This window comes from Dendropsophus ebraccatus, chromosome 8, assembly GCF_027789765.1.
Source record: "Dendropsophus ebraccatus isolate aDenEbr1 chromosome 8, aDenEbr1.pat, whole genome shotgun sequence".
Taxonomy (NCBI): Eukaryota; Metazoa; Chordata; class Amphibia; order Anura; family Hylidae; genus Dendropsophus; species Dendropsophus ebraccatus.
This window is the reverse complement of record NC_091461.1, coordinates 13,517,921-13,539,242: the sequence shown is the minus strand read 5'-3', so window position 1 is coordinate 13,539,242 and position 21,322 is coordinate 13,517,921. Positions and strand designations below refer to the sequence as shown.

The 21,322-nt window shown below is 43.3% G+C and overlaps 1 protein-coding gene across 2 annotated transcripts in view; it reads left to right on the top strand.

Annotated features, from left to right (window-relative positions):
• Window positions 1–21,322, top strand: part of FAM131B (family with sequence similarity 131 member B) — a 51,267-nt gene that overhangs the window by 14,210 nt on the left and 15,735 nt on the right. For both annotated transcript variants that reach the window (XM_069978829.1, XM_069978827.1), the window contains exon 2: window positions 4,829–4,935. In XM_069978829.1, the coding sequence (XP_069834930.1) occupies window positions 4,829–4,935 (107 nt within the window). The remainder of the gene's footprint in view (window positions 1–4,828; window positions 4,936–21,322) is intronic.

The following is a 21,322-nucleotide window of genomic DNA, read 5'->3' as shown; positions in this document are numbered from 1 at the left end:
ATGATGGTGCTGGGGATAACTATGATGATGGTGCTGGAGATAACTATGATGGTGCTGGAGATAACTATGATGATGATGCTGGGGATAACTATGATGATGGTGCTGGAGATAACTATGATGGTGCTGGGGATAACTATGATGATGGTGCTGGGGATAACTATGATGGTGCTGGAGATAACTATGATGGTGCTGGGGATAACTATGATGATGGTGCTGGGGATAACTATGATGGTGCTGGGGATAACTATGATGATGGTGCTGGAGATAACTATGATGGTGCTGGGGATAACTATGATGGTGCTGAGGATAACTATGATGATGGTGCTGGGGATAACTATGATGATGGTGCTGGGGATAACTATGATGATGGTGCTGGAGATAACTATGATGGTGCTGGGGATAACTATGATGGTGGTGCTGGGGATAACTATGATGATAGTGCTGGGGATAACTATGATGATAGTGCTGGGGATAACTATGATGATGGTGCTGGGGATAACTATGATGATGGTGCTGGGGATAACTATGATGATGGTGCTGGGGATAACTATGATGATGGTGCTGGGGATAACTATGATGATGGTGCTGGGGATAACTATGATGATGGTGCTGGGAATAACTATGATGGTGCTGGGGATAACTATGATGGTGCTGGAGATAACTATGATGATGATGCTGGGGATAACTATGATGATGGTGCTGGAGATAACTATGATGGTGCTGGAGATAACTATGATGGTGCTGGGGATAACTATGATGATGGTGCTGGAGATAACTATGATGGTGCTGGAGATAACTATGATGATGATGCTGGGGATAACTATGATGATGGTGCTGGAGATAACTATGATGGTGCTGGGGATAACTATGATGATGGTGCTGGGGATAACTATGATGGTGCTGGAGATAACTATGATGGTGCTGGGGATAACTATGATGATGGTGCTGGGGATAACTATGATGGTGCTGGGGATAACTATGATGATGGTGCTGGGGATAACTATGATGATGGTGCTGGAGATAACTATGATGGTGCTGGGGATAACTATGATGGTGCTGAGGATAACTATGATGATGGTGCTGGGGATAACTATGATGATGGTGCTGGGGATAACTATGATGATGGTGCTGGGGATAACTATGATGATGGTGCTGGGGATAACTATGATGGTGGTGCTGGGGATAACTATGATGGTGCTGGGGATAACTATGATGATGGTGCTGGGGATAACTATGATGATGGTGCTGGGGATAACTATGATGATGGTGCTGGGAATAACTATGATGGTGCTGGGGATAACTATGATGGTGCTGGGGATAACTATGATGATGGTGCTGGGGATAACTATGATGATGGTGCTGGGGATAACTATGATGGTGCTGGGGATAACTATGATGATGGTGCTGGGGATAACTATAATGGTGCTGGGAATAACTGTGATGATGGTGCTGGAGATAACTATGATGATGGTGCTGGAGGTAACTATGATCATGGTGCTGAGGATAACTATGATGGTGCTGGAGATAACTATGATGGTGCTGGAGATAACTATGATGATGGTTGTGATGATGAAGGTGCTGGGAATAACTATGATGGTTGTAATGGTGGTGCTGGGGATGATGAAGGTGCTGGGGATAACCATGATGGTGCTGCTGCTGCTGATGATGATGATAAAGGTGCTGGATATAACTATGATGATGCTGGTAATGATGAAGGTGCTGGGAATAACTATAATGCTTGTGATGATGAAGGTGCTGGATATAACTATGATGGTTGTTGTGATGATGGTGCTGGTGCTGAGGATAACTATGATGGTGCTGGTGATGATAAAGGTGCTGAGGATAACTATGATGGTGCTGGCCATGAGGAAGGTTTCGGGGATAACTACGGTATGATGTTGCTGCTGCTGCTGGTGCGGGGGATAACTATAATGGTGTTGCTGATTGTAACCATGCAACCTATGTAACCCAGTCTGACTTAAATGGATACATTGAATACGCATTGAATAATGTCACATTGAATACGCAGTGCAGTCCTCATCCGTCATGTAATAGAGCAATGGATAGTTCTGTGAGAGAAAGTTCCAGGATAACTTTATTGATCTAAATTTCTGTTCACTTGGAACTTAAGAGTCCAGTGGGCGGTCCTTATCACTGACCAATGCTCTTCTCTGTAGGAGTTTACATACAAAGATAATGTCAGTCACTTATTAGGATCACCTTCTTGACTACTACTTTAGATCAATAAATAACAGCTTTTTCTAAATCTTATCCAATAAAACAATATTGATGGTCTGTTCCTAAGATCAGCCATTAAAGGGATATCCCACTCAAACATTACTTTTGATATGTTGCTGCCCATAGTGAGACTAACAATTCCTTCCATACTTGTTATTATCTATTCACTCTCCTTCCCCCAGTTCTCAGCTGCTGCTTTCTGCTGAAAACACAAAAATCTGTGGGTGAGCCCCTCTCTCTCTATGTCCCCCTCCTCCCCCTCCCTTCTGAGACAGATGATGTAAACAAGTCCCTGGCTGGCTGTATCTGTAACTTTGTAATGTTGTGAGGTATAATCACAATAAGTTCATCGGCACCTTAACCTCAGATTAACTTCTACAAAGTTGCAGATGAAGCCTACGGTGATTAAGTGTGTGCACTAAGCTGCAGGTTTTCTGCACACATGCCTTACTTATGATTTTTAATATTGAAGTCCCAGAAATCCCTTTAACATTAATACATATCTTTGCATAAAGGGGTTATCCAGCATTTGAAAAGCAGGGCCACTTTCCTCCAGAGACAGCACCGCTCTTGTCTCCAGTTCAGGTGTGGTTTGCAATTAAGCTCCATTCACTTAAATGGAACTGAGTTACAGAACCTGCACCCAAACTGTAGACAAGAGCGGTGCTGTCTCTGGAAGAAAGTGGCCTCAGTTTGAAGGTGGTTTTGCAACTCAGTTTCATTAAAGTGAATAGAGCTGAATTGTAATACCAGACACAAACTGGGGATAGGGGAGGCGCTGTTTTTGCAAGGAAGTAGCTGTGTTTTTTTTTTTTTTTACTAGAGAACCCCTTTAATAGAAGTTTCTCTTGATAATAAGCTAATCACAAAGTATCCCCTTGCTTGGACCCCCAATCATCTAGGAAAAGCTGACAGTAAGTGTTCAGTATGACTGCAGCGCCACCACAGGGGAGAGGACGTATTACACCGTGTTCATTCAGATCAGTGGGTTGTCTGTGTAATGCAGGAGAGACGCTATCTGTAATCACTTTTCATCAAGGGACGTGGATCCTGGACAAAGGAGGGGACCCCCCCCCCCCCCCCCCGTTATCAACTCCAAATTTCCTAACAGATTTCCTATTATTATTATTATTATTATTATTATTATTATTATTAACCAGATTACTTATTGGTTGAAGCCAATGCCTTTCTACATGGGAGAATTTACAATGACAACAATAACATTTACAACTTCATAAGAGAAAGATACAAGTGACCAATCCCTCCAATCTCTCATCTTTCCTTCCAATCTTCTCTTCATGTAATTAGTGTTACACATGTTTGCACAATCATTGCTTCATGTGAACAGTGCCTAGAGGAGAATGTAAGGGCTGATACACTCAGTCCTGGTCCCATTATATTTGGAGCACTGTCCATTTATCATTATATTGTCTCTGGAGATCAAATGTAATCCTAAGGGCCAGAAACTAGTTCAGGAATATAGTGACTCTAAAGGTTTGGGTTCTTAGATAGATAGATAGATAGATAGATAGATAGATAGATAGATAGATAGATAGGAGATAGATAGATAGATAGATAGATAGATAGGAGATAGATAGATAGATAGATAGATAGATAGATAGATAGATAGATAGATAGATAGGAGATAGATAGATAGATAGATAGATAGATAGATAGATAGGAGATAGATAGAAGATAGATAGATAGTAGGTAGGAGATAGATAGATAGATAGATAATAGATAGGAGATAGATGATAGATAGATAATAGATAGGAGATAGATAGATAGTAGGTAGGAGATAGATAGATAGATAGATAGATAGATAGATAGATAGATAGGAGATAGATGATAGATAGATAATAGATAGATAGATAGATAGATAGATAGGAGATAGATAGATAGATAGATAGATAGACAGACAGATAGATATGAGATAGATACATAGATAGGAGATGGATAGATAGATAATGATTAATGTACAGTACTAGGCTATGCTCACACAACGTATCAGCAATCAGCAACAACAGCCATACTTTCATACTTTTTACGAAAATAAATGTTGCTTTGCCTTTTATAGAATACACATGGTATACACTCCGGCCGGGATCTCTCGCGGTGCCATGGAAAACTGACAAGCGGCCGCAGAAAACCCTGTCAGTGCCCACTATGGAGCGAGCGGTTGCGGCCGTACGCTCCATTGTGTGCTGTGGGGAGTTCTGATGCGGGCGCGCACGGATGCTCCTGCATCAGAACTCTGCAGCCCTAAAGATGATCTTTTCAGAGACCGGCCGTTCCGTGACCGGGCTGGGTTACGGAATGGCCGGTCTCTTACATAATGTGAACATAGCCCTACAGTTAGATAGCAGATGGAAGGATAAGCTGATATAAGATGAATAGATATGAAATATAGAAAAGATGAATAAATAGATAAATAGATGAATTCTGTTATTATTATATTTGTTATTTTTCATACATTGTTACATGTTATATGTCCCGGGACACTCGGATTCTCTATTTCTTGGTTCTGCATACACACATTGGTCGGCAGAGGGATTACATGTGACATTTGTGCTTTCTGTCTCTCCCGCAGGCGGTGAAGGGGCAGCACTGGACTGGAAAGGGTTAAAAGATGCCGACCAAGGAACCATGGAAAACAGCTCAGTCCACGGAAGCAGCACTCACAGACCATCCAACGAGGTAGCACATTGCCCCCTCCATCCTGGACCCCAGGAGTTCATTTATATACCTGCCCCTATACTTTTTATTGCCTTTTAGTTTTTGTCATTTATTTTCACCAGTAATTCCTGGTGTTACCAGCGCCGTCTCCTCAGTGATTTATGGCGCAGAAACTATGTCACCGCATCAGACGGTATTATCATTTCTAGGTTCTCGTTCTGTACACCTGGCCGGGATCCGCTGCATCTCACTTGTCAGCACATTTTCCTGCATTATTTTTCCATAGTAAGTTACAGAGAAGACTCAAATAGCACAGAAGCCTCCACACAGCTGCAGATGTGGGTCAGAAGCAAAGAGAGATAGATAGATAGATAGATAGATAGATAGATAGATAGATAGATAGATAGATAGATAGATAGGAGGGTGATAGATAGATAGATAGGAGATAGATAGATAGATAGATAGATAGATAGGAGATAGATAGGAGATAGATAGGAGATAGATAGATAGATAGATAGATAGATAGATAGATAGATAGATAGAGAGATAGGAGAGAGATAGGAGATAGATAGATAGATAGATAGATAGATAGATAGATAGATAGATAGATAGGAGATAGATAGGAGATAGATAGGAGATAGATAGGAGATAGATAGATAGATAGATAGATAGATAGATAGAGAGATAGGAGAGAGATAGGAGATAGATAGATAGATAGAGAGATAGACAGATAGATAGATAGATATAGATAGATAGATAGATAGAGAGATAGGAGAGAGATAGGAGATAGATAGATAGATAGATAGATAGATAGATAGATAGATAGATAGGAGATAGATAGAGAGATAGATGGATGGATAGATAGGAGATAGATAGATAGATAGATAGATAGATAGGAGATAGATAGGAGATAGATGGATGGATAGATAGGAGATAGATAGATAGATAGATAGGAGATAGATAGATAGATAGATAGATAGATAGATAGATAGATAGATAGATAGGAGATAGATAGATAGGAGATAGATAGATAGATAGATAGGAGATAGATAGATAGATAGATAGATAGATAGGAGATAAGCTCCTATTCCATGGACTGACCAGAGGAGCAAACGACTGCTCGTTCCCTGTTGCTGCTGCTACTATTCCCCGCGACAGCAGTGAGCGGGTGAGTCCGAGGGGGGGCGCGGGGAGCTGCAGGGGGTCTGCCCGGGTGATCGCTAGATCATCCGGGCAGCCCATAGACGGTAGTGCAGTCTGCTGCCGGTCCTGTTCCATGGAGCGACAGCAGCAGATCGCTGCTATCCCAGTCGTTTGGCTTTCAACTTGTTTGAAAGGCAAACGAAGCAACGATCAGCCGACATGAACGATGCCTTCTATTCCACAGGACGAATACGGCCAATAATCGTTCCGTGAAATAGGGCCTATAGATAGATAGATATTGTGTAGAAAGAGAAGCAGCACTGCTGTAATACTCTTGTGGTGCCAGCGGCTTGAAAACGGTGCCAGTACGCCACTGACACGTCACGTCTGATGTTTTGCACTATGTTATAAGTCAATAAATACAGTTTTTCACTTGAGTAGAGTACTGTGGACAGATTTCATATATAATGGAGGAGATTTATCAATACAGTGGTACCTTGGTTTAAGAGTAACTTGGTTTAAGAGCGTTTTGGTTTAAGAACTCACAGTTTTTCAAAATTGTGACTTGGTTTAAGAGCATTGCTTTGGTTTAAGAGCTCCATGTTCTGGGTGGGAGCGCGAGTGGAGGAGGGGCATGGTCTGCATAGCGGGGTCTACAGCCCTGTACTCTGACCCAGGAAGTCTCCCTCACCTTCCAAATCATAGCAGATCCATTTCAGGCTGGGGCTTACATCAGGGGACAGGACTGTGGGGGTAATCTCTCCATAGCTGTAACCCCTCTCTCCCCGGACAGAGAGCGCTGCATGTATGTGCCCCCATCTGTCCTGCTCATTCCTTCATGCTCCCTGCAGTCTCTGTCCGCCCTTGTGTTTTCCATCCTCTCCATTACTGTACAGTAGTTTATGATATCACATATTCTGCTGTTTCTGAATGTTTGTTTCATCTGTTTTACATGTAATTCAGAAAAATAAATCATTATTTTTGGGGTGTGGAACCAATTGTCAGCACTTCTATGATTTCTTATAGGAAAATTAGCTTTGGTTTAAGAGCAGATTTGGATTACAAACACGGTCCCGGAACGAATTATGCTCGTAATCCAAGGCACCACTGTACTTGTGTTGAGGAGCAGTTGCCCATAGCAACCACTCAGATTCCAGCTGTTTTTTTTTCAAATTCCTGTATAAAATGAAAGCTGGAATCTGATTGGTTGCTATGGGCAACGGTTGGACAATATCCACCATTGTGTCATTGCCTCTTGTGCGCTTCATATTGTGCTCCCTCACTACTTAGCCTCTCACATTAGTTCCTGTTTCATAATAAAGCGGCTCATCTTCCTGTAACTCCCTGTGCTGTAAGGGTATATTCACACTGAACAAATCAGAGTTCCGCCGCGGAATCCTGCCTGTCTCAGTGTGTCATTGCGCATCTATGGGATAGCGCGTACTCCTCCGCCGTGGCGGCTCTCCGCTCAAAGAAGTGACGGGGGGAAGCGGACGCGCGTGCGCTCCCCTTTCACTCACTACAGGACACTGAGCACAGCGGATTTGCCGCGGAACTCCACCGTATTTGTTCAGTGTGAACATACCCTAACTGAGCGTGTGCGACCAGCAACCTTAACGGGGTTGTCCGAGATAATATGATAATTGGACATCCTGGCGTGACTGCGGGGGACATGTCAGTAATGTATACTTGCCTGTCCCACTCCCCGCAGCTGCTGGATCTCAGGACACCTGCTCTGCTTCAGCAGCCCCGGCAAGATGCCTGATCATCATATTATGCTGGACAACCCCTTTAAGGGCACCTTCATACGTACCATATCGCTGCGATTTTCACGCCATAGCACTGTGTCCGGGTTCCCCACTCACTGACAGCCACTTAACCAGTCCCACCCCAGCCAGGGGGCTAAAGGCTGTAGTATCAGCTATATTCATGTCCAGTGCTCATAGACACAGGTTATTGCAGTGATTGTCGGGAGATCAGAGACACTGGGGCACAATTACAGGGTTAATGTCATGGGTCTCCAGTGCTAGTGACCCCCCGACTATTACTGGAGGAGTATGACATTATCCAGTCCCTGTATCTCCGCCACTGATCCCAGACAGCTCTCCCAACCTTTACTCTCCTTTCTGGTCAGAGTTTGTGCTGACCTTGAATTTATGTGTTAAATTTATTACATTGTCAGAATGTTCTGCGATTATAAAAGGCTCAGAGCTACAATGTTATTATCAGCTGCTGCCAAACACCATATATTATATACCAGATAATACCCGGGTTATATCAGCATGATCAATATCACTATATACAAGAATACGTACTACTGTACTTCACAGCTGTACATATAGAATTGTATACAGGAGATCCCCAGGTTATACCAGCTGTACATATAGAATTATATACAGGAGATACCCAGGTTATACCAGCTGTACATATATAATTACTTACAGGAGATACCCAGGTTATACCAGCTGTACATAAATAATTATATACAGGAGATCCCCAGGTTATACCAGCTCTACATATATAATTACTTACAGGAGATACCCAGGTTATACCAGCATGATCGATATCGCTATATACAGCAATACGTATAACTTATACCAGCTGTACATATATAATTCTATACAGGAGATCCCCAGGTTATACCAGCTGTACATATATAATTATATAGAGGAGATACCCAGGTTATACCAGCTGTACATATATAATTATATACAGGAGATACCCAGGTTATACCAGCTGTACATATATAATTATATACTGGAGATCCCCAGGTTATACCAGCTGTACATATAAAATTCTATACAGGAGATACTCAGGCTATACCAGCTGTACATATATAATTATATACAGGAGATACCCAGGTTATACCAGCTGTACATATATAATTCTATACAGGAGATCCCCAGGTTATACCAGCTGTACATATATACATTATATACAGGAGATCCCCAGGTTATACCAGCTGTACATATATCATTTTATATAGGAGATACCCAGGTTATACCAGCTGTACATATATAATTATATACTGGAGATCCCCAGGTTATACCAGCTGTACATATAAAATTCTATACAGGAGATACTCAGGCTATACCAGCTGTACATATATAATTATATACAGGAGATACCCAGGTTATACCAGCTTTACATATATAATTATATACTGGAGATCCCCAGGTTATACCAGCTGTACATATAAAATTCTATACAGGAGATACTCAGGCTATACCAGCTGTACATATATAATTATATACAGGAGATACCCAGGTTATACCAGCTGTACATATATAATTCTATACAGGAGATCCCCAGGTTATACCAGCTGTACATATATACATTATATACAGGAGATCCCCAGGTTATACCAGCTGTACATATATCATTTTATATAGGAGATACCCAGATTATACCAGCTGTACATGTATAACTATAGACAGGTGATATCCATGTTATACCAGCTGTACATATAGAATTATATACAGGAGATACCCAGGTTATACCAACTTTACATATATAGTTATATAAAGGAGATACCCAGGTTATACCAGCTGTATATATATAATTATATACAGGAGATACCCAGGTTATACAAGCTGTACATATATCATTATATACAGGAGATACCCAGGTTATACCAGCTGTACATATAAAATTGAATACAGGAGATACCCAGGTTATACCAGCTGTAAATATATAATTATATACAGGAGATACCAGTAGTGGATTATAATGGGGCGTTTCGGGCGGCAGCCCGGGGCCCTGAGCTCCTGGGAGGCCCATGACCACCCAAAAAGACTTATACTCTTAGTGGTGTACTGTCTCCTGGCTACACTTCCGCCATGATTTGCAAAAAAAAATCACAGTTTTTTTATGGCAATTTTGCACAAATCAGGACATCATGACATTATCTGTCCTGTACTATGAACGCCAGGCTAGTGCCGCCATAGTTACAGTGGGGTGGGGGGGCCCAGGCTTGGTGAACAGCCCGGGGCATATTGTAAAGTTAATCCGCCCCTGGGAGATACCCAGGTTATACCAGTTGTACATGTATAATTATATACAGGAGATCCCCAGGTTATACCAGCTGTACATATGTAATTATATACAGGAGATCCCCAGGTTATACCAGCTGTAAATATATAATTATATAGAGGAGATACCCAGGTTATACCAGAATGTACCCTCACAGAATGCCAATTTTATACAGAGTGTTGCTTCCCCTTTAAGAGCTCTATCAATATGCGGAAAATTATCTGAGATGTTTAATTTCACTATAGTGGGATTGAAGTCTGGTCAGCAGCACAATGGGGCTCGGTAATTAGCCGGATATCTATGTCCCTTACATCATTTAACACTCATCTTCTGGAAAAGAGACAAGGGAACGTGGAGCCGGTCATGCAAAACGGCAGATAGCAGACATTAAAGGGAGACAGCTTGGAGGCGAGAGGATGGCGGTGTATGTATGTCACTCTCTGGCGGTATCATCGTGAGAGGAGATCTGGGGATCACCATAAGTGTGGGCGCGGTATGTGTCTAGATTCAGGAGACCTTAATCTATGTGTGGGGGTGTTTAGTATATGTATGTATGTATGTATATATATATATATATATATATATATATATATATATGTGTAGTGTGTATGAGTCATTCTACAGTGTATTGTTTAAGACTAGTACACTGATATTCAGAGTCCAACCATAGCCACCCATGCCTATATAGTATAGTACCCCAAAATAGAAAAACCTAGCAAAAAAAATAGCGCCACCCCTGTCCTCAGGTTGTGTGTGGTATTAAAGCTTGGCTCCATTCACTTCAATGGAACTGGGCTGCAATACCACATCCAAACTGAGGACAAGGGAGGTGCTGTTTCTAGAAGAAATCAGTTATGTTTTTCAGGATTAGTCCCTTATGGTCCAGGACCATAGTAAGATCTCCACACTCTCGGGTTCCTCCTGAATCATCATCTACCCCCTGCCCCACCTCTTCCTTGCTGAGGATATCTCATCACTACTATTATGCACAGTTCTGCTCCACCGATGTAGAAAACTACGGCTAGTAAGAGTTTGGCTGTGCGGGCTGTGACCTGGAGCTGACATGTATGAGATCAGCTGCTGAGCCGGCTCGCTCCCCCTCCCCTTCTTATTAGCCACATATGTACATTGTAGCCTTGTCTCTTCTATACTATCTGATACTTTTCTGTTTTGTTGCGTTCACATTGTTGTGCCATCACTCGGTGGAGGTGAAGCGCAGGGCGATTCGTGTTGACGTCTTCTCTGCTTCTTCCCAGAATTGAACCCAGTGACAGAGATGGGAACTTTGCTATTGATCCTGTGTTTTTTACGGCTCCTGGCATTGTGCTAGAGTCTGTTGTTGTTGTTTTCATTCCTTGTCCGTTTTTATGTGTTCTGAATCTCCATATAAATACTGGAGAGGATCGATATCTGCTGCGCCACATGAGGCTCCGGGTCTCCTGGGCACAATCTGTAAAAGAGTCTCACCCACCATGTAGATTAATAACAGCCATGTTTTCATATGTAGCAGAGGCCTCCGAGTGCCCTCACATACAAAAGTGCTGCTATCTATGTACCCCTCATAGCCACACCCCTGACCAGGGCCAGATTATAGCGCGGGAATAAGGGGGTCCTCCTCCACCATTAACAACCCCATCATGTTATAAATGACTTACGAAAGGTTTCTCCTGTCTCAAAGTGGGGTGTTAGGCTGGGTTCACACTGCGTTTTTAGCATACGTTTAACGAATCCGTTTTTTTAACGGACAAAAAAAATTGTGTCAGCAACGTTTTTGTGTCCGCCCAAAAAAACGGATCCGTTTTTTTTAATAATGGAAGTCAATGGAAAAACTGATCAAAACGGATGCACACAAATGCACAAAGAAACGGATGAAAAAAACGGATTGCAAAAACGCAGTGTGAACCCAGCTTATTTCAGCATTGTATATGTGGACACTATATAGCACTGTAATGTAAGCACTGTGGGGCACTGATATGTTTCCTTGTTGTGTAGGCTCCATACAGCAGTATCATGTGCGCACTGTATAGATCCCTGGGCAACTAAATCATTTAACTTTATCTGTGTCCACTGCCTGAGAATACAGTTGACCAGAATGGAAGAGCAAGGAGCGTTTGGCGTTTGTTATATTGTAGGGGCTCAGGGGGATTGCAACTTTCACTTCCACAAATTGCACACATTGCGTGGGGTAACTATTACTTTGTGTGGATGCAAAGGAAAGAGCTATTACTGTGGAGCAAAAAATATGACTTATTACTATATGCAATGTTACTGAATGTAACTGTGTTGGGGTCACTGAATGTTACTGCACTGTGGTCACTGGATGTAACTGCACTGTAGTCACTGAATGTAACTGCATTGTGATCACTGAATGTAACTGCATTGTGATCACTGAATGTAACTGCATTGTGGTCACTGAATGTAACTGCACTGTGGTCACTTGATGTAACTGCATCATGGTCAATGGATGTAACTGCACTGTGGTCACTGGATGTTACTGCACTGTGGTCACTGGATGTAAGTGTACTATGGTCACTAAAAAAGTAACTGCACTCTGTATACTGAGTGTAACTGCACTCTGTTCACTCAATGTAACAGCATTGTGGTCATTGAATGTAACTGCATTTTGGTCACTTGATGTAACTGCATTGTGGTCTTTTAGAATACATGCATTGGGGTCACTTGATGTAACTGTGCTGTGGTCATTGGATGTAACTGAGTTATGTTCACTCAATGTAACTGCATTGTAGTCACTGGACGTAACTGTATTATCGTTGCTGAATGTAACTGCATTGTTGTCATTGGATGTAACTGCACTGTGGTCACTGACTGTAACTTCACGCTGGTCACTGAATGTAACTGCATTGTGGTCACTGAATGTAACTGCACTGTGGTCACTGGATGTAAGTGCACTATGGTCACTAAAAAAGTAACTGCACTCTGTTTACTGAGTGTAACTGCACTCTGTTTACTGAGTGTAACTGCACTCTGTTCACTCAATGTAACAGCATTGTGGTCATTGAATGTAACTGCATTTTGGTCACTTGATGTAACTGCATTGTGGTATTTTAGAATACATGCATTGGGGTCACTCGATGTAACTGTGCTGTGGTCATTGGATTTAACTGAGTTATGTTCACTCAATGTAACTGCATTGTGGTCACTGGATGTAACTGTATTATCGTTGCTGAATGTAACTGTACTCTGGTCACTGAATGTAACTGCATTGTTGTCATTGGATGTAACTGCACTGTGGTCACTGACTGTAACTGCATGCTGGTCACTGAATGTAACTGCATTGTGGTCACTGAATGTAACTGCACTCTGGTCACTGAATATAACTGCATTCTGGTATCTGAATGTACCTGTGCTGTGGTCACTGTATGTAACTGCACTGTTGTCACTGGATGTAACTGCACTGTGTTCAGTTCCCTATGTAGTGTAGTAACCGTATTATTATTAAGTATTCCACCATATATATCGCTGAGCCACTGTATCTAAGCCTGCGGTGTTATAACACTGGTCTTTATATTTTTCATTATGTTGGGCAATAAATGTCTGATAAGGCTTGCATCCCTGTGAGTTGTCCAACCTTACCCCCCTATATATCAGAAGCATAGTGGCAGATCTGTATGGAGGTCTATGGAGGGCAGAGCCATATATAAGGGACAGAGCTCAGCCTGTGCTCCTGAGCCGTCCTTGTCTACTTAGGATAATCCTGTAATAATAAGCGATTACAGGCTGAGCCTCAGCGATCGGTTACAATCTATAACCATACCTGGCAACATGTGTTCACAGCTCCCCCGCAGGAAAAGTGAAGAACTACATGCTGTTGTTAATACCAATGGCCATTCTTTATAGTTTTTTAGCATGGACGGTCCTCCAGAAAGAGAACAACAACACTACCTGTAGCCGGCTGTAAGCCAAGCCGGAGACGTCTCTCAGATTTCTATTTACTCGGATTTCTTCCGTCATTTAATACCCTGTCCAAATCTTTAGAAATGGTGTGAAAGGCCTGCCACCGCTGCTGTCAGGTGACAGCTTGTTATGTTGTGTGTGCTCTCTGCCCCAGCTATTGAATTAGCCTTCTACCTAGCGCATTTGTTTTTGTCTCATTAACCCCAAGACAGCGGGTTATGTTTTCCCCTAGACGCGGCGACACATTATAAAATTGCTGCATGTTGTGCTCACAAAGGGGAAGCGGAGGGATAATTTCCAGCGCTGTATAAATTGCTGTCACATATTTCTCCCTGCAGGAGCGGAGACCCCCTGCGGCGGCAGCTTTCAGCCCCCCCTCCCTCCCTGTACGCAGGCCTAGCAGCCCAGCTGACTGCATTATACAGCCCCGGGTAGTCTCTCCCTCAGCCCATAGCTCAGAGCTGTCATGGTGACTGCAGAGCAGACTGCAGGGTATTACTCCGGCCCCGTCTGGAGCGACCGGGAGACCAAAGCTTCAGCAATCTGGAGGAACCCAAAGGGGCCCGGCTGGCTTTCCATATGGCATCCATAGTACTGTCTTGTTTATTCCAAGAGGATAAGACCGATGTCCAGTGAATCCAAAAAAATTCATCTCAGTTGAAAATATTTTGTTACAATGTATCATTTCAAATGAACCATTGTCTATAATGGGGCCTTAGTAACTATTAAAGGGGTACTCCGGTGAAAATATTTTTCTTTTAAATCAACTGGTGTCAGAAAGTTATATAGATTTGTAATTTACTTCTATTTAAAAAAAAAAAATCTACAGTCCTCCAGTACTTAGCTGCTGCATGTCCTGCAGGAAGTGGTGTATTCTTTGGTGTATGCTGCCACCTTTGTCTATGTCAGGAACTGTCCAGAGCAGGAGAGGTTTTCTAGGGGGATTTGCTGCTGCTCTGGACAGTTCCTGACATGGACAGAGGTGGCAGCAGAAAGCACTTCGTAAGGCTGGAAAGAATACACCACTTCCTGCAGGGCATACAGCAGCTGATAAGTACTGGAAAACTGAAGATTTTTAAATAGAAGTAATTTACAAATCAGTATAACCTTCTGAAACCAGGTGAAAATAAAATAAAATCGCTGGAGTAGCCCTTTAAGGAGACTGACAGCCCTGTTGGTAGTTGCACCCATGGCTGCCACTGATATGAATTTTATTATATGATCCCTATGGTTGCCCCAAGATAAACCAACAATGGAATCAGTGGTAGAAAAGAGAGGGCCTTCTCTGCAAGGGCCCCATCTGTATGGTCTGCCACCGCTACACTGCAGGTATATGAGGGACTCCCAACTCTCCACATTAGGGAACACCTGGGCGTTTGACCGTGCCGATGGTTGCAATTGTATGAGTATTATTAGGATAGACCCCATGAATTGTCCACACCTCCTACCTCTATAGTCATTACTAACTGCACCTTACACCTGGATGCACATGCGTCCTTTTAGTTGCTGGGCCCCATAGCAGCTGCTTTGCTTGTTATCCCTGTAGTTGAGACCATGGGCAGAAGAGAAGACAGAAAGGGGTCCCTAAGGTGGATTTTATTGTCCCCTGACTATTAAGCTGCTTTCCTGGTGAATGTTATCTCGTCCTTCCTCATGGCCCCAAAACAGTGTTAGACCTGGATACCTTGGGCCCACCTGGCGATTCCCCGACTTCCCGGTGGGCCAGTCCTAGCCCCAGATACCAATGAACTAGCAGTCAGACAAGTGCTGCAGAGGGTCCTGTGCTAATGATATCCCGGGAGTGTGGGGACTCTTCTGCCTTTGGCTTCTGTTTCTGACTATGATTATAAGGTGTCTGACCGATAGGGCACGAGCTGCTGTATACCCCGGCCAAGTCACTTTCTAATACGACTTCTGGCAGATACATTTATTGTATCTAATTTGTCTAATTACATCCAGGAGCTTTGGCTGAACATTTTGTTGGCAGGAGGAGCGGATGGAAATACTTGGAATGACCCGAGTGTTTAGGTGATATAATGAGCTGCGATTACCTATATGACACATAGGGGGCGGTCACATTATATCCAGGACAGCTGTTACTGATATGTACAGTGCACCCAGCAGCATGTCATCCAAGGGTCTACACATGATAGAGCGGGGTCTGTAGCTGCTATGCGGCCCATGGGTGGAGTGAATATACACAGGCCTACACCCCTCATATTATCCATAGGGGTATACTGAGGATGACCCCAACCTCTACTCCTATAAACATGATAAAACAGACAAAAAAGACCATCACCCCAGGACCCCCACCAGCCTCAGGACTTTGTGAATATATATCTTATGGCAATATTAAGGCACTGACCACTGTATACAACTGTATTTCTTGTACCGTTATGTGGTACTATATAGTGGTATTATTTATGTGGTACTATATAGTGGTATTATTTATGTGGTACTATATAGTGGTATTATTTATGTGGCGTATATGAGGATACTGGGTGATAGTATCATATGATCACTGTAAGATACTGTTATTTGTATGAAAGTATTATTATAAAGGAATTATTATGGCACTATATGTCATTTTATTCTAGTGTTGTACGGCACTATTATACAGGCACCGCTTGGTATCACTAGATGGCTCTATACGGTGGTATTGTATATAGTGTTAATATCGAGACCCTTTAAGGCTTTAGGCTATGTTCACACTACGTAAAATAACAGCTGTTTTTTTCATCGGCCGGACTTTTGCGACCAAGACTACGGCCGTAGAATTACGATCGTACGGGCTAGTCGTGAAACCACGGTCGTTGTTTAATTTTGATTCCTAGCATGTTTATAAACGGGATGAAACAGGTCATTTACTTTAAATACTGCGCCCAGCCCGAGAAACCACTCAGAATTTTTTTTACATCAAAATCAAGTTTAACTCAGCAGATATAAGTTTTACGCTCGCGGCCGCATTGAAATCCACGGCCGTTGTTGCAGTATTACCGGCCGGAAATAATCGACATGTTAATTTTTCACGGGGGCCGCATAAACAACGGCCGTTATCTGATACGATCTGCCACTGCAGGAGAACGGAGCGCAGACGTCTCCTAACCTTGGACACAACCGGCACACTACCGGACTCCTTTATGGACCATAGACTCACATATCGGGGGACAATTGGGGACCTAGATCGGTATTAGCCACTGCTAAACTGTTTCTTAACGTTCCTAGCCCCTACTTCGTGGGACAGTGAGTACTGTTGTCTGAACCCGTGTCCGTTCTTGTGAATCTATGCTATATAAATATGTGTTTCTTACACTAATTGCATAAACAGATCTGTTGCTTACCAAATGCCGTTTACACTCACCACCCAAATACTCCTGATGATGTCATGATCACAGTTGACTGAAACGCGTTGAGTAAGGGTGTATGGGGCAGCACTTTTACTTATAACTCTTTAAGCCGTGTGGAGGCTGTAGTGACCGACGGTGGTCATACTTTGGTGACCGACAGAGGTCAGGATTGACCTACGGACCACTACTGATGTTGGACACAATTGATTTGTCACTGGTTGTTGTGACGATGATGACTGGATGACACATAGATCATAGTTACCCTACTGCTACCTAGGATTGACCAGAGCTATTCCCCACAATAAATATATATATATATATATATATATTATGGCCTGGTGGCATCCAATGACTTTGATTCAGAAGCACAATGGCAGCTTTTCAGGGCCGTATGGCCTCATGGCTTCTCAGTTCTGCAGCAATGTGCTAGGTACTCCATCCCCTCCTAGCAGTATCATGTATATATTGCTCCGTTTATTTTCCATACCTTATAAATAAACCCAAACGTTGATATACATTTTACTGCCTCTCTCAGCCAAAGACATTGACGTAGTATTATGGAAGAAGCGCCCATAGGAGAGTGAATATTTTATCAGACATGGGAATCCACAATCGTGATGCCTTAAAGGGGCACAAAACCTGGTCTCCTACTCCATTTCCTTCAGTCTATTGTTCCCTGTTATCAGGGAGAAGCTGCCTGTCCGCCCCCATAGTCACCATGTTTATCTCTGGGTGTTTAGAATTTCCTATTAGGGTATGTTATAAAGGGTTTCTGACAGCAGACAGCCCCTTGAACTGCACTTGAGCCGTCATTCCTCCTTTCTTTGCTGTGGTTGCGGTGTCGGAACAGTAAATTCCAGATAAGCTTGTAAATGTGTTTTTTTTTTTACAGTTTTTCTCAGTACAGTAATCCTCCAATTATAGTCAGGTATCTCCATAGGAATACACTGCAGAGTATGGCCAGCTATGTACCTGGCTTACACCACCACCACAAGGCTTCTTCACCTCTTCCTAATAAATATAAGTCCTTCAGTCGTCCTTGATGTTTAACCTGTTGCTGCCTTCTATTAGACCTGACTATGGGGGGAGGGAGAGCCGCCGAGCTTTATTGGACCCCTGTGATACAGGACTTGGGGATGTGTCAGTGAATACCTAGGCAGATGTCCAGAATATAAGATTGGTCGGACCACTTTTATATCTGAAATGCAACACATGTTCTATGGAATTGTAGACTTTTTACTTTAGTCTTACAATGGGGGTCCTACTGCTGGGACCCTCAGAAATCATCATATTAAAGGTCAGTTATCTCCAATAGTAAGGAGTGACAGCAGTAAGGAGGACAGCTTGAAGGACTCACAGGCTTTCCATATGATTGGGTGGGAAACAGGACTCACAGGAGGGGGGCAGGACTCGTAGGCTTCCTATATGGAGATGGGGGCGGGATTCACAGGCTTTCTATATGAGTGGGGCAGGACTCACAGGCTTTCTATATGGAGATGGGGCAGGACTCACAGGCTTTCTATATGAGTTCGGCAGGACTCTCAGGCTTTCTATATGAGTGGGGCAAGACTCACAGGCTTTCTATATAGAGGGGAGCAAGACTCACAGGCTTTCTATATGGAGGGGAGCAAGACTCACAGGCTTTCTATATGGAGGGGAGCAAGACTCACAGGCTTTCTATATTGAGATGGGGGCGGGATTCACAGGATTTCTATATGAACGAGGCAGGACTCACAGTCTTTCTATATGGAGGAGGCAGGATTCACAGTCTTTCTATATGGAGGGGGGCAGGCTCACAGGCTATCTATATGGAGATGGGGGCAGGACTCACAGGCTTTCTATATGGAGGGGAGCAAGACTCACAGGCTTTCTATATGGAGGGGAGCAAGACTCACAGGCTTTCTATATGGAGGGGGGCAGGCTCACAGGCTATCTATATGGAGATGGGGGCAGGACTCACAGGCTTTCTATATGGAGGGGAGCAAGACTCACAGGCTTTCTATATGGAGGGGAGCAAGACTCACAGGCTTTCTATATGGAGGGGAGCAGGACTCACAGGCTTTCTATATGGAGGGGAGCAAGACTAACAGGCTTTCTATATGGGGGGAGAAAGAAAGACTCACAGGCTTTCTATATGTAGGGGGGGCAGGACTCACAGGCTTTCTATATGGTAAATAGCAGGGTGGAGTGCACTCTCAGGAACAGTGCTCGGAGTGCCAGCAATGGAGAGTGGATCCCGTCTCCTCTTCAAATATAGTTAACACAGGCTTTCTATATGGAGGAGGCAGGACTCACAGGCTTTCTATATGGAGAGAGGGCAGGACTCACAGGCTTTCTATATGGACATGGGGGCAGGACTCACAGGCTTTCTATATGGAGGAGGCAGGACTGACAGGTTTTCTATATGGAGGGGACAGGACTGACAGGCTTTCTATATGGAGATGGGGGCAGGACTCACAGGCTTTCTATATGGAAATGGGGGCAGGACTCACAGGCTTTCTATATGGAAATGGGGGCAGGACTCACAGGCTTTCTATATGGAAATGGGGGCAGGACTCACAGGCTTTCTATATGGAGATGGGGCAGGACTCACAAGCTTTCTATATGGAGGGGGCAGGACTCACAGGCTTTCTATATGGAGGGGAGCAAGACTCACAGGCTTTCTATATGGAGGGGGCAGGACTCACAGGCTTTCTATATGGAGATGGGGCAGGACTCACAGGCTTTCTATATGGAGATGGGGGCAGGGCTCACAGGCTTTCTATATGGAGATGGGGGCAGGACTCACAAGCTTTCTATATGGAGATGGGGGCAGGACTTACAGGCTTTCTATATGGAGATGGGGGCAGGACTCACAGGCTTTCTATATGAAGATGGGGGCAGGACTCACAGGCTTTCTATATGGAGATGGGGGCAGGACTCTCAGGCTTTTTATATGGAGATGGGGGCAGGACTCACAGGCTTTCTATATGGAGGAGACAGGATTCACAGGCTTTCTATATGGAGGAGGCAGGACTCACAGGCTTTCTATATGGAGGGGGGGGCAGGACTCACAGGCTTTCTATATGGAGATGGGGGCAGGACTCACAGGCTTTCTATATGGAGGGGGGCAGGACTCAGGCTTTCTATATGGAGATGGGGGCAGGACTCACAGGCTTTCTATATGGAGATGGGGGCAGGACTCACAGGCTTTCTATATGGAGGAGGCAGGACTCACAGGCTTTCTATATGGAGGGGGCAGGACTCACAGGCTTTCTATATGGAGATGGCGGCAGGACTCACAGGCTTTCTATATGATAGGGGCAGGACTCATAGGCTTTCCATATGATAGGGGCAGGACTCATAGGCTTTCTATATGATAGGGGCAGGACTCACAAGCTTTCTATATGGAGCAGGGGCAGGACTCACAGACTTTCTATACGAGTGTCATTGCAATTAATATAAAATGTTATACAGTGGTGCCTTGGATTACGAGAATAATTTGTTCTGGGACCGTGCTTGTAATCCAACCCAAAAATAATGATTTTTTTTTATTCTGAATAACATGTAAAACAAGTGAAACATTTAGAAAGCTGGATATGTGATATATAAGTTACTGTACAGTATAGCAGCATGTGGTGTATAATGTATAGTAACTGTATAACCCTGATAACACAGCAGCTGGATATGTGATATATAAGTTACTGTACAGTATAGCAATCAGCATGTGGTATATAATGTATAGTAACTGTATAACCCTGATAACACAGCAGCTGGATATGTGATATATAAGTTACTGTACAGTATAGCAGCATGTGGTGTATAATGTATAGTAACTGTATAACCCTGATAACACAGCAGCTGGATATGTGATATATAAGTTACTGTACAGTATAGCAATCAGCATGTGGTATATAATGTATAGTAACTGTATAACCCTGATAACACTGCAGCTGGATATGTGATATATAAGTTACTGTACAGTATAGCAG